The sequence below is a fragment of the Mus pahari genome, chromosome 2 (assembly GCF_900095145.1).
Source record: "Mus pahari chromosome 2, PAHARI_EIJ_v1.1, whole genome shotgun sequence".
NCBI classification, from domain to species: domain Eukaryota; kingdom Metazoa; phylum Chordata; class Mammalia; order Rodentia; family Muridae; genus Mus; species Mus pahari.
The window spans coordinates 14,894,287-14,912,203 of NC_034591.1; the positions used below are offsets into that span (position 1 = coordinate 14,894,287).

The following is a 17,917-nucleotide window of genomic DNA, read 5'->3' on the forward strand; positions in this document are numbered from 1 at the left end:
TTAGATATTTTCTTTGTTTGGGAGTCAGTTTAGTTAGTGATACAAGACTGACTGCTATTGGTTTGGTAAAAAAAACAAAGAGGCAACAAGAACCTGTTGTTTCCTACCATCTTCACAAAGAGGCAACAGGAACTTGTTGATGCCTTCCATCTTCAAGAGTGGTGCGGACACTATGGCGCCTTAAGCAATGCATTTTTCAATGAAGGGCTTTGATACTGGAAGCACATGTGGAAAATGCTAGCATTGCAGCTGGTTTTCAAATCTATGTAAGAGGTGAAATTGTTTTTAAGCTGTAAACACACACACACACATACTGTGTTTCCTTTTTTGCTATTTCTGTATCTTGTTACATTTAAGTAAATCATCATTAATCATGTCCAGCAAAAAAAAAAAAAAAAAAAAAAACATTTCCCAAAAAAAAAAAAAACCGTATCAAGCAAAAAAAAAAAAAAAAAAAAAAAAAAAAGCTTCCCACAGAAGATAAAATACTCTGAGAATTTATTGTGAAGAAATAGAAGCCATTTTTTCTTAACTTGGCAACATCAGAAAAACACTTTCTCTTCTAGGCATGGCATGTTACTTTCAGGCACAAAGCTTGACTTGAATTTACTTTTTATATGTTTTATAAAAGTAATAGATACACTTCATATTTTTACATGGTTTTCTGTATATGCACAAGATTCATGCTTAAACTTCAGACAAGAAATAAGTATTTTAGGCAAAAATCTTACAGAATTTATATCTCTAATAGGGTAAACAATAGTTATAATAAAATTTCTTTTTGAAAATGCTTGTTACATGCACGAAAAGAAATGTTATATGAATTCACATACTCTTAAAATAAGTCTTTTAATAAATCATATCATGAGGCAAAAAATATCCAAAGTTAATTAGAAGTAATATATATCCAACCAATTATACCTATTGAGCCTCTAATGGTTTCTTTTTGAATGAAAATAGAGAAAGAAGAGAAGTCTTTGGAAAAGGAGATAATCTTGATTTGTTTTGTTTTGTTTTTGCAATGAGATAGGAATAAATTCATATGCATTTAAATAACTCTAGATTTTAGTAAAATATAGTTAACAATCTGTATTACTTTTATTCTGAAACTACGCAATGTCTGCTTTTTAAACCTGAATGTCCGCACACATTTCAAATTTCCTGACTCAACCTGTTGACTTACAGAGAATGGGAAGAAACATTGAATTAGTAGCGCTCATCAAATTTAAATTGTAAAAGAAATCCATCCAAGAATTCATAGAATACAAGAAACCTTGTTTCGGCCCAGCTGACAATGTATGAAAAAGTCAGAGTAAAGGGGAAAGAAATCGAACAGAAAGAGAAGGGAAGAAAATCATGCCTTTAAGATGAGTTTGACGTGAGTTGCTCCTAAGAATGGGGTTTGAATCTGGACAGAGGGGAAAACAAGAAGAATGAGAAATATGGAATGGCAAAGGAAGCACAACATAAACTTTAGAAAAATTATTAAGTTCTGCTCCAGTGAGTACCTGTTCGTAGTATTTTCTGATTAACTTAAAAATTTTTTTGACATTATATGGACTTGAACCTAAGGTCTTATGCCAACTCCACAAACACTTTATCACTGAGCTATATCGCCAATCATTATTTTAGTATAGTCATGACTTTAAATCCCGAGACCTACTATTCATATGCAAATTACACAAATATGACTTCTTTAGAAAAATTTATTTTAGAGGGAAGAAGTCAGATGTGAAGGATTGAAATGTAATTTGCCAGCGTCTTGAACCGGGACTTTAAGTTGACCTCAGGAAGAACACTTTTCTAGTGGCATTATCGGCGCCTGCTCACCCTGAGTGTTCTCTGTGCACATGCAGTTTAATATGGCATTGCCTGCTGAGCACAAGGCAGTCAGCACATTCAGTGGACTTAGTGATTACAGCCTGCAAGTCATATGAAAAGTTCCTTTTAAATGGCTGTCGGGAGATGGGACTAGATCCCTGATAACCACTGGTAGAGGAGAGAAACATGTACCTGTGAAAAACAGACTGGGAAACAGAACACGTCTTCTTTCAGATAGTCAGCCACATGAGTGTGGGATGCTTGGCTCTGGGTTTACTCCAGTCCTTTCAACTCCACGTGTGGATTACGTAACCTTGGACACGTTACCCAGGGCTTCTCAGCCTCTGCTTCTGCATCTGTAAAGTGGATGCATGACGATTTTCAGCCACAAGGAACCAATCAGAAGTGAGAGGCAGGCTCTGCAGCTTTGCCTCAGCATGACTGCTATGCTATAAGTAGCTTCTCCCATTGACACGAAGCACGTTTTACCTGAGAAGATGAGATGTTATTATTTAACTTGATCCTTTGCCAACTTGGCAAAGGTTAAGCTCACAACATGTATGGGCACTCCTGATCCACTTGTAGGTCAATCTGTGCATATCCTCCAAGGTATCTGGATATGAATTTAAACTAGAATTTTGCACTTGAATGACACTCCAGTTCTGGCTTATTAAAGTCCTCTACAGTTTATTATACTACTTAGTGTGTAGTTTAACATTAGGTTTTTGGGTAGATAGGACAAGCCATGCATTTTAGACTTTCATCAAGGTTATTAAATATGACATCAACTAAACTTGAATAGCTATTGATTCTTTTCATGAACATTTAGCTTCATCTATAGAAACATGTAAATTGAGACATTATTATGATTCAAAGCTCCTGGAAATGTATGTACCATTTACCCACTAGAATAAGAACAGTCTCTGTGTAAATGGAACCTAAATAGGTCCATCTCCATTAAAGCACAGTATAAATAAGCCGAATGGTGAAAAGCACAGTATAAGATTATACTGCACCAGCATTTCCTTTTAATGTCATTTTTGGTGACACACATCTTGGATAGATACAGAAAATTGATGCCAAGCACCTGACTCTGCCCTAGCTAGCAAAATGAAAAGAAATTCCTTCCTTGAATTTAAGAAGAGATAGCATCCAGACTCGGGGGTAGGGGGGACTCTCAACGATTCCATTTTGTGTGGTTTCCTGCCCAACATTAAATCCTATCCTCAAATGGAATTATTAAGGTTTAAAATACATAATTTGAGGGAAGTGGAAAAGCTATTTAGTGTGTTGTCTCCCAAAGGCATTAAAAATATCCCCTTTGTAAGGCATCTTGGAGGAGCATGCAAATTACAAGGCTGCTGAGCGCCACTATTGAAAAATACTGTGCTGTGTCTTCATGTGATGTTTAAGACAATTACTGGAGGTAACTACTACCCACATTTCTTTCAGAATCATTTCTGAAGAACAGCTAAAAATACTGTTAACTATAAGAGACTCAATCTGTCAAAATGTATTAAAGTGACACACTGCTAACGCTAGTTCAACCTAAAAATCCATTCTGTAATGAAATGCCTTATATAAACTCAGCAAAGCTGGGAGCTCACAGCTCTTTCCTAAATTAGCCAGTGTTTGAGACCTACGCTAGTGTGGTATAGAAATGGTAATTTGATTCCTGTGGTGGCATACTAATGGCCCCTTAATATTTATCCATAGATATATTTGCTTTTATGGGTATGTCTAAAGAACTTGGAAATTACTTTTCTCCAAAAGAGATAAAAAATTTAGAAAAGCCTAGTGTGGATGAAAAGGGGGAACATTTCTGCCTCTTGCCTATCTCCTGATGTATTCCCCTACCTGATACAAAATGGACATTGATAAACATGTAAACCGCACCCACTGAACACACACCCAGGCACAGGCACATGTGCGCTCTAGCACACACACCCGCACACACCTGTGAACTTCTCACTGAGGTACCTGCTCTGTCATAAAACACTAACATACCTAGTGCCTGTTTTCTGATCCCCACATTCAGAATACTCACCTCGGTTAAGTGGAAAGTGATGGGTTATGTTGATAGCTGACAAGGACCAGGTGAACATGGCCACAATCATTTCAACCCTCTTGAAACTTGATAATGTGACAACACCAGATTTACAGAGGTCGAGTTGAGGGACGGGTGAAAGCTGGCTTAGTTGCTAGATGATTCATTTATTGGTCGACTTCACAGACATTACCTGATTAAACCTTAGCGTCCCATCCAGTCCCTCTGCTGCTGACTGCTCACACAGCTGAGGGACATTACAGGTAGGGTTTTCTCCTTGCCTCACAGGAACCACTAAAGGAAAAGGGGATTTGCTCAGCATCTGAACTTCTTAACTCACAGATCTTAATGTCTGTGCTGGTTAGCGTTGAGGATTTTTGTTATGGTCTTTTTTTTTTTTTTTTTACCTTTTGTTTTGTCACCTTGACAAAACTACAGTCACTGGGAAAGGGGAACAACTTCAACTGGGGGTTGCGAAGGGTTACTTCAATCAGAATGCCCTGTGGAATTACATACCTGTGAGCATTTTCTTGATTAATGATTGACATGAGGGCCTAGGGAGCTCAGAGCAATTCAAAGTCTAGACAGGTAGTCCTGAGTGTATAAGAAAGTAGACTGAGAGAACCATCAAGAACAAGCTAGTCAGCAGCGTTCTCTGTGATCTCTGCTGAAGCTCCTGCCCTGGCTTCCCTGGACTACAGACTGTGACAGAAATGTAAACCAAACAACCTGTCCTTCTCTGAAGTTGCTTTGGGTCATAGTACTCGCATAGCCATAGAAAGCAAAGCAGGTCATCGGTCTCAGAACAGAGATCCCCTCCTTAGAAGCAGATGAACAAAGCTCATCTAGAAAATGCTGCTTGAAGAATACTTGGACGCATGAGCTGACTTTCCGAAGTCCATCTCGGCTATAGCCTCCCTTTGTGCTGGCTTGAGATCTCCTTTGTGAAGTAGAAAACAGTCTCGAGATTCTGTTAATGACTGTACTCTGGAGGAAATGTTTCTGATCTTCACTTCCAGTACCTCGGATTGTCTGGCTGATAGCTGAGACTCTGCTATAGCTGGAAAGAAAATTATACACAGTGTATGTCTGGATCCCAGTGTATCTATTAGGTCCACTGTGGGCTGTCCACTTTCATTGCTCTTTTGATTGTTTCTTGTGTAGATCTCATACTTCCCAGGACCTCTGGCTTTGCCTGTTCTCTTCTTAAAGACTTAACAGATACTAAATTCCTTGTTATTTGTCCATTGGTTCATGAGCCCCCATGTTACAACTGTACAGAATCAACTGTTCAGTTCTAACCACCAGTTGAGACATTGAGTAGTCCTGAAATATAATGCAGAAGTACCACCTGAGTTGCTTGTCAATGACAGAGAATTTGTAGCAACTGGCTGCCTCCCACAAATTGTATTTCATATGCCCAGCAAAAGCCAGTACTGGTAGTTCTGCAAAGACCCAGAATGCATTGCTAAAAAGTCTACCAGGTGATCCTAACACAAGTGATGTCAGGACCCCAGTAAGAAATTTCTGAGAACATCTATCTCTTTTACTTCTAGATTTCTGAAGTTAGTACAGGAAATATTTTTCTCCTTCTAAACAAGATTTTTTTTTCTTTGCTTTCCTAGAAATTCCATTCCCAAAACATTAGAATGCAAACCTTTTTATCTACTCCTTTCCTGGCTAGGATAGAAGTATTTAGGAGTGAGATAGCTTAATGTGAGTAAATAAAATTGCTATTAATCACATTTGGAGAAAATGTAGGACTCCCAGGAACATGCTGTAATTTGCATCACTTTTGTACAGCCCCTGCCAGCTCTGTGGTTAACAAAGACAATTGTTTATGAAAAGGGCAGATTTAAGATGAAAATGCCGCTTCTGCAAAAGGCAGGAAACTGTCGGGAGTGTAAGGGCTGTGCTCTCCCAACTGGAGAATCCTGGGTTTGTAATAAATTCCTTTCGCTCTGGATGAGTTCTGCATTTTCAATGAGGTTAACTTGGCAACATTCTAGTTGATTTTAATAAAAATAGCTGCTTTGAGGACAGGGAGCTGAGGTTGCCAAATTTACAGCTGCCTTGCACAATTACTCTTACACCTCCTTCAGGGCTACTTAGAACCAGTAAGCAAATTAAGTGTATCGATTGCAATTTTGTTGGACTAACCCGGCTTTTTTTTTTTTTTTTTTTTCTCAAGGAATAAACTTGATTCCTTTTAGTATGTGTCTTTTCAGAGTGATCTCTTTTCTTTTCAGCCATAACACAAAGACAACATCATGGCTGGATCCGCGACTTGCGAAAAAGGCTAAACCTCCAGAGGAGTGCAAAGAAAATGGTAGGTTATTAAGTTTTGATCATTTTGCAGCCGTGCACTTTGGGGATGTTTGCGATTCTTAAAAGAGGTTCTTCTGTAAAAAAGGCAGCGGACTGGCTGAAACCATTTCCAAATGTAGTATTTACTGCTCAGATAGGAGAGCGTGAACTCCGGCATTTCAGCGGAGCCATGTGCTTTACCGTTTCCTCCCCCCCACCCCCAGGAGGTTCTGCCGAATATCCCCTTTGTCATCTCTATGGGTTCTATTTGACTTCTGGCCCTGGCTTTCCCCACCTACTAAGGACTTTTGTTTGCAATGTGTTTCTCTGAGGATTCTGGTCTTTCAGCTAGAGCAGCTATGATCCATAGAAAATCAATATTGCAAAACTGTAAATAATATTTGGTGTCCCCGTCAAAGGCAACAACATCCTGCCAGTTAGTAAGGAATGGGTATTGTAAAAAAAGGTTGCATTCTATAAACAGGCAGTTAAATAAAACAAATAATTGAATGAGTGTCCTAGATGGTCCCTGCCACTTTCCAGGTCCTAGAAGAATTGTAGATGCTTGCTTAAAAAATGGACTGTTTGCATGTATGAAAAGAATTTTTAAAAATAATTTAGGGTACCAGATGAATTCAAGCCGTTTTTAAATTAGTAAATTACATAGATGTGGTCTGTAATTGAGGATCCTTGTAATTTCTAAAATTATAATGTAAAATGTTCTTATCACTTACTCATACTTATACTCATCTAATGATTTATTATTTGACCACATTCATAGCCTTTTTAATCAAAATTTGGAGCCCCGTATGGAAGCATATATCACTGATGGACACATAAAGTGGATAAGAGTAATGGAGAATATTTAAACTTTTTTTAAAGTTTGCTTTAAGTACAGAAAAAAAAAAACCCTCTAATTCTCAAAGCTCTTTGTTTGTTTTTTTAACAATAACTCTAATTTCCTGAAATAATATTGTGGGTTCCTACTATAAAATCAGGATAAATATACTGCCAAGTTAAATTTAAAATTTAAAAATTCAACTGTATCATCAGATAAATGTATATATAACCAATGGTAATCAAATCTATATTTAGCTTTCCTTTTATACTTACATTTATTACTCTGTTTTAGAGTACAACTGTATATGGATACAGCCTATAGTGTCATTATATGAAGTGATTTTTTTTTTAAGTACAACTAGGTTACATTGCATTGACAACACTGAGACATGTATTGCAAACTGTGATAGACTGTAAATTAAAATGACCTCATGGGCTATATGTGAAAGTTGCAATTTACTTAGGTCACAGCTATATAACCTTAGTATGTTCTAATTAAAGTGAATCTAACAATTTTTCTATTTGTGACTACTGCTCTTCTCAGCTGTCTGGCTCCTTTGAGTTGCTCTTTTCATTCAAAATAAATTACTAAGATCAAACCTCTGTGTCCTGGGAGATGAGTAAAAACAACATCTTGCATTTTATAGCATTCCACTGTTAATTCTTTACACATCTGTATTTATCTGGGTTCTCTAGACAGTAGATGCTCAGTTGCAATGCCAGTGCCCTAAAACCGTATGTCCTTGAAAAATAAAGTTTAAAGAACATATGGTCAGGGTGTCTTAGTGCTAGGCAGGTTACTGCTGTTTTTACTTGCTACAAAATCATTCATAGACATTACATATATTCCTAGGACTCTGGGCATTACAAACTCACATTTATTTCATGGGATCACTACTATTCTGGATATGTAATTTATGTTTTCTTGCCAAGAAAAGTGCTTTGGGGCAATACTGCTTTTTTTTGTTGTTGTTTTCCTTTCTTTAAATAACAAATTACTACTGATTGTTAGAGCATTGAGGGTTCGCTTTGAGGCTGCTGGTTAAGACAGCTGGGCATTCATTTCAGCTCAGACACAAGAGGTTGGTGTAGTCATTTTCTGAATTCTGCAATGTGTGTGAAATGTGTATGTACAAACTGTAGGACTTCCACATGGTGCTCTCCTACTGCAGATGAGATAGATGTTCTATTCCTCTGCGAGGCAGAGAAACTCACTGTCAGTTACCATGATCCAGTCCAGGATGGAGCCAGTCTGAAGTTGGATTGATTTCTGGTGAGATGTGGTCAGTCCCTGATTTGTCCTCATTCTCTGGGCAGTTGTATGCCCGAGTTTTCAGCTAACATCCTAATGCAGCTTGGCAAAGACTGTCTGAAAGGGACCAGGTAGTGTATTCTAGGCTTCAAAGGGCACTTCAGTCTCTTTGCACCGACTCATTCTGCTACAATAGAGAAAGGAGTGTGTGGCGGTCACGAGTCTGTGCCAGCAAATTCTTAATTATAGACCCAGAAGTGTAGCTTCTGAATGTTTTCATGGAACAAAGTAATCTCACTTTTTTTCTTAACTATTTAAAATGTTCAAACTTCACTCTGAGAGTGTACAAAGTTAAAGTTGGGCTGGATTCAATACCTAGCATAAATTTTCGTCTGTCTTATGTAGGGCCTTCTCTCTTGGCACGTCTTGAACACTGATATTTCTAAGCATGCTCTTCTCAAGACTTTAGGACTGCTCGGGAGTCTAGGCTAGTTGTGTCATTGTTCGTTGGTTTGTTTTCAATTTTCAGGAATTTGAGCTTGGTGTGTGTGTGTGTGTGTGTGTGTGTGTGTGTGTGTGTGTGTAGGCTCTGCAGTTGTTCATCTTTAAGAAAGGTTGGGGAATAATTCTTGGAGGTCTTGGAACCAGCTGTCTGTATTCTCTGTCTCATCATGGCAATCTCTCAGGATTCCCATGCAATTCGCTCATTTCCCTCACCTCCATCAAGGCCTCTCCTCACAAATCAGGTCTAAACTCAGATTTGTAAGATTGCCAGGTCAATATGAGGAGTTAAAAAGCTTCCCGTATCTCACCAGGTTTCCCTACTACACAGAATTTTAAACATTCTATCCAACCTACAGCCGACGAGCCACATGTGGCCAAGGAGAGCTATGAACAAGCACAAAGGGGAAACCTACTCAGACATAGTATGAGGACTTTAATGAGGGGAGTGTGTGTGTGTGTGTACGTGTGTGTGTGTGTGTGCGCGCGCGCGTGCGTGTGCGCGCACATATCTTGACCTGATAGAATACATTTTAAACATGAACTTTCTAGGAAACCCTATCATGCTGCAATGTCAAAGGTTAGGTTGTTCTCTGACCTCTTTCAGCATCGAACCCAGATTTTCATGTAGGTCAAAAACCTACCTCGAAGGAGAAACTTGGACGCAGCTATTTTAAAACCAGGTTTTGAGGGGGAGAGAAAGGTCCTTACTACACAGCCCAATCCAGACAGGCGTCAGCCTCACAATCCTCCTGTCTCATTTTTCTCAGTGCTGGCATTATGGGTATATGGCACCATTACAGGTTCACAAACTCTCTAAGTTTAATGTTTTATGTGTGTATGGGTGTTTTCTAAGGATCTATTAATATGTACATCTTCACATCTCTTAATATAGTTGCTCAATTTCTTGACCGTGATAATCGGAAGCTAAGAGAATAAAAAATGGGAGGGGCTCTCAACTGACTTAAATGATGCTTACAAAGATAAAAAGGCCAATAACATATTTCTTCCTTGTGTGAGTACCCATACCCTTCATGGTATCTCCTTCAAGGGAATAAAGGATGATCTGACTTGAACATATATGAAAGAAATGGTTTCTTTTTTCTGTTTACAGGAAAGCAATCACTTGGCCCCTTTAGTCTGGAAGCTAATGCACCCACTAAACATAAAGCAACTCCCTTCTCACAGTATGGTTTAAAATACCAAAGTCATTGTGCGCTGTGAATCTGCCATGGCTCTGCGCAGCTTGGAAGTTTTAGCACCAGTGTACACGGCAGAAAAGGAGGTTTCCACCTACTACTGGATTCTAATAATAGAATTTGGAGGAGTAGTGGTTAGTAATACAATATAGTGGTATTTAAAAAGCCAGAGGGGGGGAAAGCTAGCTATTGAATATTTTGGATGCAAAATGGTTAAATTATGTGTAAAATACCATCACATTTCACCCTCAGAGTCAGCAGCATGGCGCTTCTCCCAAGACACTTTGAATGATCGCTGTTCCTATTGTGACAAATCCCACAAGAATCGTCAAGTGGGAGAGATTATGAAAAGTCAGTTAGATGCTGGAAGATAGGTCAGATGGTAAAGGGTTTGTTATACAAACATGAACATCTGAACTTGATCCTCATCAAGCACATTTTAAAAAACCTGAACATAACAATGGCTGCCTGTAGTCCCAGACAGGGGAGGAGGAGACAGATCCCCGGGACTCACTGGCCAGGCAATCAAACTGAACTGATGAGCTCCAGGTTCAGGATAAGAGCCTGTCTCGGAAAGTGAGGTGGTAGCTGATTGAGATATCATGTCAGCATCTGGCCTCTTGTGTGTGCACATGCACACACACATATGCAGATCTTTGCACATAAATACACCTGCCCATGCACACACACACACACACGCACACACACAATCACACAAAAAATGTGCATGTGCACAAACATAAACACATGCATATGCACAAAATAAAAGTTGCCTGCTGGAATAGTTCTGTCAGATTTAAAATATGACTCAGCTCAGGAACATCACCCGATTCTATGTTCAGGAAAAGAAATCCTATCATTGTGTATAGCCAGGAAAATGTGCTCCAAACTCTCCCAGGCAAGGGACTGATTCTCTAGCATGGTGATTCTTACCTATCTATAGGAGAAGAATTCTCTTTCTTCCAAAAGGACTTGGCTTCATATACAGGAAGGATGTTGCCTCTTGCCCCGACAGTTCAGTTCCCTTAGATAGTACTCAGCAAATGAGCCTCCTAAAGGACAGGGATGAAGAGGGTAGAGGGAAGTCCTGACCTACAGTAACAGCTTTGGGCTTCTCTAAGGTTCTTGGAGAGTTGGAAGTGAACAGATCCATGCGGGCTAAAATTTTCCCACTAGCTACTTCCAGCCTGTTAGTATTAGATTGGTGTTCTCCTCTCTGTTTTGTAAAAAGGACTTGAATTTTCACAATATAATAATTACATCTGCATCAACTGACTTGATGGCTTCATATCTGGATTTAGGATCTGAAGATCGAGTTTACTTATGTTACTAAAGAAAAGGAAATCAGTTTTAACTGCTGCCACCATAAACTTACATTTCAGCCGACACTAACTAGTCCTTTGAACTTTATCTTTAAAAAAATAGTAAATTCAGAAAAAGTCATGTTTTATAGTACATTCTGGATATAATGATTTTCAAGAGAATAAACTTGACCTAAGATATTGCTCAGTTTCAAGACATTTCTTAAATGAGTTTTATAAAATTGACACCAATAAAGTTGTAAATACCTCTTTTAAATGCTGGTTTTAGATTGCCTAGTCTGTCTTTGCATGAGAAGTCTGGATTATTTCCTCATTTAAATCTTTTTGATAATTAGTAATTCTAATTTCTCAAATATGTTTAATATAATCAAACACTTTTACTCTGAACAACTTGCTAAGAACTTGGAAGTGTATAAAGAATTCTTTACCATCATTTGCTGGTAAGGGTATTTCCTAATTTTAGTCATCTCAGGCGCGTTAGTTAGAATTTTCCTGATAGCTGATATCAAGCATCTTTCCCTGTAATTACTTGTTGTCTGTAAGCGATAAACAGTGAAATGCCATCTCATTCATGGTCTTACTCATTTTGACTGATTTCTTTTTAGTAGCTTTTGGGCATTCTTGACCCTAGATATGAATTATTTCAGGGTAAACACCCTGTAAACACCTTGTTCTGGTTTGTAATTTATCCTTTCTTCCTCTTCACAGGAACTTATACAGATGTCTAATTTGTCCTTCTGTCCTTTTCACGGGAACTTGTACAGATGTTTCTGTTTTCATTAGCCCATCTCATATCACGTTTTATGAGCTAGCTAGGCCCAGACCCCTAAGGTCCCCTCATGGGTTTTGTAAATACTGGCCAGGTTTCTAAGCAGTGAGCTGTATTTCAGTTAGTTTGTGTGCAGTGTCTGAGGCTGTGGTCCTTCCTTTCATCTGTGTCTGGGGATGTCCAGTGAGCACCACTATTGAAGGCTAGCTTCCCGCCAGTGATTCCATGTGCTGTGCCACACGTCTTTGCATCCCACCGATCCATGCACTTTTCAGCCATGCCATCGTTTCTCAACTTTCATAGCTACCTTGCAAGCCTTAGCTACACACAGTAGTAATTCCTACTTTACTCTTGATCAACTTGCTTTATTTACTAGGTTCCCTATTTGTCCAAATGATTTTTAGAATCTTTGTCTATGACTACACAACATCTTACTGGTATTCTGAGAGGAATGGCATTGAATCTATAAATCAATATGGGGAGAATTAATATACTGTCTTTAATTATGTGTTCCAATTCATGGGCATGATAATTCTTATTGCTGGTGTCTTACTTGATTTTTTCCTTCACTGCTTTCTTAATTTTCCAGAAAAAAACATATTGAATATGTTTTCAGTGTATACATAAGCTGTCTCTTTTTAAGAGATGCACATAGATTTGTGTTTTAATCTCGTTTTGATAATAGGCACTTTTTACATACAGAAAAGCAATTGATTTTTTTGTATTGATTTTGTATAATTTGACCAAAGCCATGTGTAAGCTATAGAAACTTTTGCTAGATTCCATATGATTTGATTTCCACCTACAAAATTTTTCACTTAGACAATTTTATTTCTAATGTGAACTATTCATACAGTATATTTATATGGAGCGATTTTTAAGCCTAACTTAGTTATGGTGTATAATACTTCATGTGTTTTGTGTGTGTTTATGTGTTTTGTTAATGTGCTTATAAAGGATGTGGTGTCTGTGAGCAATATTAGTCTATATTTTTGCTTTTTGTACCCTTTTATCTAAGCAATACGACCACATAAAATGTGTACATGTGGTGTGGTGAGCTTTCATTTTCTGTTTTCCCTTGCAGTACAAGGCCTGGAGCCCAGGTTTTGCACTTGCAAGGCAATCAATCCACAACCTAGCTTTTCCCCGGTCCTGATATGAATTGATACTCTGACCCCCCTGTTGTAGTTTCTTTTCTGTTACTATGGTAAACGCTATGACCACAGGCAGCTTGGTGGGGAAAGTTTGTTTCCTGTTACAGTCCCTCATCAAGAGAAGTCAGGGCAGAGAGGAACCCTGCTTACCTGTTGCTCAGTCTCCTGGTCAGCTAGCTGTCTTATGTAGGTCACGCCCACCTGCCCAGGTATGGCACCACCCAAAGTGAGCTGCCCCCATCAATTAGCAATGAAAAATGACCTACAGTCATGCTTACAGGCCAAGCTCACTGAGGCAGCTCTTCAGTTGAGGGTCCGTCTTCTCTTCACAGTGTGTCAAGGTGACAACTAAGATTAGTGATGTCGCCCTATCTCCTTCCTGTAAGAGAATGTGTAGCCTGTCTTTCCATTAGTCTTTAAGCATTCTCCAGGGTGATGACCTAACCTGGATGTTCTCCTCACCGGAATTTTTAATTGAAAGTTCAGTTCAATTCAGCATGATGAAAGGATTGGGGTCATGGACTTCATTTTATTTAGCTTTGGTGAATTGTGATTTTATAGAAATTGCTCTGTTTCTTCTAAGTGGTCATACAAGAAAAATTGGTGCATCTTTTCCATGTTGTTGAATTTGGTGACTGAATTATATAACTATACCTTTAATTCTGTGATTTTTAACCTGTCTATATAGCATTTTAATTTATGTTATTTTTCTTTCAAAATTTCTACATGGTATTTTCTTTTTTAATGTGAATCTTGAGGATCTGAATTTCCTAATAGTTGCACTTGTAAGTGTGCTTGCCACATGATTATCTGCCATGCCTGGTCAGTTCTTCATATCTGCTGTAAAGTCACTGTCACGCAGGTCAAACATTTATTTAATTAGTGTCAGTTGCCATTTTCTCATCCAGTTGTGGCTTTTCTCATCCTTGCTATAAGGAGTTGTATTTAAGTTTATCTTAGACATTTTCTATACACTTTAAAAATGGGCATTTGAAGTAAAATCTTTGTTTCAGAAGTGCCCTTGTTTGAATTTCATAGGTAAGTTTTGGCCTGTTTTATGTTTTTAAGTTCCAACTGCAATTTGTTTTTTTGTTTTGTTTTGTTTTGTTTTGAGCCCTTACAATAAAATTTTGCTTATTCCTAACTTGAGAGCTTATGGGACAGCGGACTCCTGGTGCCCCTTGGGTCAAAGGGTGATGCAAGGTAACTCTGTAGGTCACAGGCTATCTGTAATGGGGATGTGAGATCTTTGAGATGACAAGTGTTTCACATGATTTTTATTCTCTGCCTGTGCAGTCTGGCAGGTATGGAATAGGAATTATTCATCCTGTGTTGATGTCACCAGGTGCCTTAGCCTGCCATTGCCAATGAGGAATGGGTCGGTCTTCTTGTTTAGTATTGATAGTGACATGGGTAACATATAAAATGTATCATCCTGGCAAATAGTTAGTATTTGGTTTGAGGCTTCCCCCGGGCCCCTCGTACTCTTCCCTGGTCCTGGATATTTTTCCAAAAGGAGCAGGGTTCTTCTCATTTGTTCTCTTCCTTCTTCAATGATATGATCCTGTTGTCTGCTTTGGGCTGAGACTGCCTTGATTCATAGTCTGAAACATGAGAGTGGTAAAGAATCCTAGAGACTGATGGTGTTGTCCTTGCTTAAATCCTAACTTCCCTAACCAATCTGCCTGCTTCTTTCAGAATTTTTTAAGATTGACTATTAAATCATCAAGGGTTTTAATTGCAGTTAAAGGGGAAGAAAAGGAAGAATTGTGTCTTCACCATTTTTATGACTTAAGATGTCTAAATGTTCAGAGGTTTCTTTGTACCAAATGATAACTTGGGGGATAAGAAGCTGAACGAGCATGGGTGTATTTGTGAGGGAGGACTGATTTAAGTAGGGAGGTTGGATAGAAATCAGAAGTGATAAAAACATATAAGGATGTTTAGTAAGGCTGAGAAAGTTTAAGCTAGAATGAAGGCAGAGAATGGAAGACAGGAGAGAACAGGGAAAAGGTCAGCCACATCTAATCAAATAGGAAAAGGCATAAGGACATCGTTCATATTGCAAGCTATTTTTAAAAATAACACAGTACTTTAAACTTTGGAAGTGTTTTTACCCATTTTTCTCCTTTGAAAATATCAACAGTCAGTGACGTAAATAAAATTTTGAGTTTACATTGATCACACAGTGATGCTGTAGTTCAGAGTTAAGACTCTTGATCTTTGAGCAAAAATGACAAGACCTGAGTCCAAGACATCTAAGTTCAAGATAGTTATCAATTCTCTGTTGTCATCCACATACAAGGTGTTTGAACCAGACACATTAAAGATTAATGTATATCTTAAAGAAACTGCTTAAATATTTTGTATATAGTTTTTTTATATTTTAAATAAAAGTGCTGTTTTATATATTCTAATTGTTTTCTCCTCCGAGCTGTCATATCAGTAAATAGACGGATCCAAATATTTCATGTCCAGTACTTATTATTAAACCAATGGAATAAATTTAGAACTCTGTAAATGAATTTAAAGTATTTAATTGGATTACGAGTTGATGAAATTTTTAAAAAGAACAAGCATCTGTTGTACTGTTTCTCAAATATTCACTGCAGTCCACAATACTTTAGAATGACTCCCTGAGAGCTAAATGTGGTTCTGTCAATCACACTTCCAGGCATCCCATTAAGTGTCCCTCAGTGGTAAGATCTGCTCAGTAATGCAGAAAGTAAAAGAAAAAGGCTAAACACTGATCTAAATTGTTACCTGCAAGCTCTTCAAAAGTGACAGACCCTGATCCAGGTCACCGATACAAAGTGAAACCCTTGGATATTAACAATTACTTACGGTTGGGGGTGGGGTATAATTTCAGTGGCTGAGATGCAATAATCTAGTATCCCTTCCAATGTATGGAACTGTAGTTTCCTAAATGCCAAGCATCATAAAGCCATGCTTCCTAAAGCTGCTGGTAATAAAAAAAAAAAAAAAAAAAAAAAAAAAAGAAAAAAAAGAAACATTTTCACCTAGTTAGGGCAAAGAAGGAACACTAGGACTATATGAGGTCAGCACCAAGAATCCCAAAGTCTGTGGATTTCACTGAGGCCAACCATTTAGCCATCCATGCTATTTAGAAGAAGAGGAAGAAGAAGGAGAAGGCAGAGGAGGAGGAGGAGAAGGAGAAGGAGGAGGAGGACAATAACAACTACTAGTAGTTGTTGTTGTTGATGATGTTGTTGTTGTTGTTGTTGTAGATTTTTCATGAGGTCTTAGGAGAAGTCCTTGAGCTTAAAAATACTGCCTTTCAACCAAAATGAGCAAATATACATTGGTGTTTTGATAGCAAAACTAGGGAGGGTGTTCAAGTCAACTTACTGTTATTATCCCAGGGACTCCCATCAAGTCACATGTCACTCTTACTGCCTTCTCATCTCTCTTCTGGCAGTAAATCCTACATCATCCACAGTATGTGATATGTAACATTAAATCTGACACTTTGTTTTCTGTATTCCCACTTAGAAATGCCTCACTATCTTATTTATTTTTAAGTATTTTTTCCTCCCCCTTTCCCTTCTTCTTTATATTTTCTTAACTCAATTAAATTTCCTTTTGGGGATAATTTACTCCTGGTTCAGTTCCATGTTTCAAGGCTACAGAAAGTCTCTCTGATACTCACATGCATGTAACATTATACACTCTTATTCCTCTCTGTTGATTTATCCACCTGCAATCAAAGCAAGTTTATTTCTTCAACTGTGTAAACCCACTCAGCTAGCAGACTCGAACATTAGCCATGCAAAACTGCAAACAAACAAAAATATTTATAGTAGTTATCTTTTTCGTTGCTGTGACAATATCTCTGACCAAAACAGTTCATAGATGGAGAGGTTTATTTTGGCCCACAGTTTGAGGTTTATTTTGGCCCATCATGGCCCATCGTGGTCTGGAAGAGACAGGGCAGGTGGGGGAGGGGAAAAATAGTTGATCGCTTTACATCTGTAGTCAGGAAGCCAAGAGCGGAATGCTGGTACCTGACTCACTTTTTCCTTCCAGGACCCCAGGCTGTAAGTCAGTGCCACCTGCATTCAAGATGGATCTCCCCTACCCAATTAACCCTATTTGAAAACTCCCTTACTAGCCTGAAATGTGTTCCCATAGTGATTTTAAATCCAATCAGTTTGACAATGCCATTTACCCATATCTTGGCATTGATGAATGTCACCTTTAGAGAGAGTATAAATGAGAAGACACCATACTACCCTCTCCAAACCAATGAATACTTAGCAGGGCTATAGGGAATCACTATCATTTGCCACATAAGGAAAAGTAAAGATAAGTCCACGTGAACCAGAGCGTTCAGAGACGTCAATCAAGGAGCTAAAAGGAAACCCAATTCTACAGGCTGCTTTTACTTAAGAATTACTTCTAAATGTCGAGGTCCCATGGGGTCACACACCATGGTAGGTATCCAGTCTCCTGACCGCTCTGCCATTAACATGCCTGAGCTCCAAGAAAAGCTCCTGATTCATTTTTTATTTTAACCTTTAATTTTTCTCCCATTAGAAATATATTCAGCTAGGCGTGGTGGCGCACGCCTTTAATCCCAGCACTCTGGAGGCAGAGGCAGGTGGATTTCTGAGTTCGAGGCCAGCCTGGTCTACAAAGTGAGTTCCAGGACAGCCAGGACTATACAGAGAAACCCTGTCTCGAA

General features: G+C 38.5%; 1 protein-coding gene across 9 annotated transcripts in view; it reads left to right on the plus strand.

Moving 5' to 3' along the window:
* Positions 1–17,917, plus strand: part of Magi2 (membrane associated guanylate kinase, WW and PDZ domain containing 2) — a 1,405,204-nt gene that overhangs the window by 925,072 nt on the left and 462,215 nt on the right. For all 9 annotated transcript variants that reach the window (XM_021191616.2, XM_021191614.2, XM_021191615.2 and 6 more), the window contains one exon: positions 6,118–6,197. In XM_021191616.2, the coding sequence (XP_021047275.1) occupies positions 6,118–6,197 (80 nt within the window). The remainder of the gene's footprint in view (positions 1–6,117; positions 6,198–17,917) is intronic.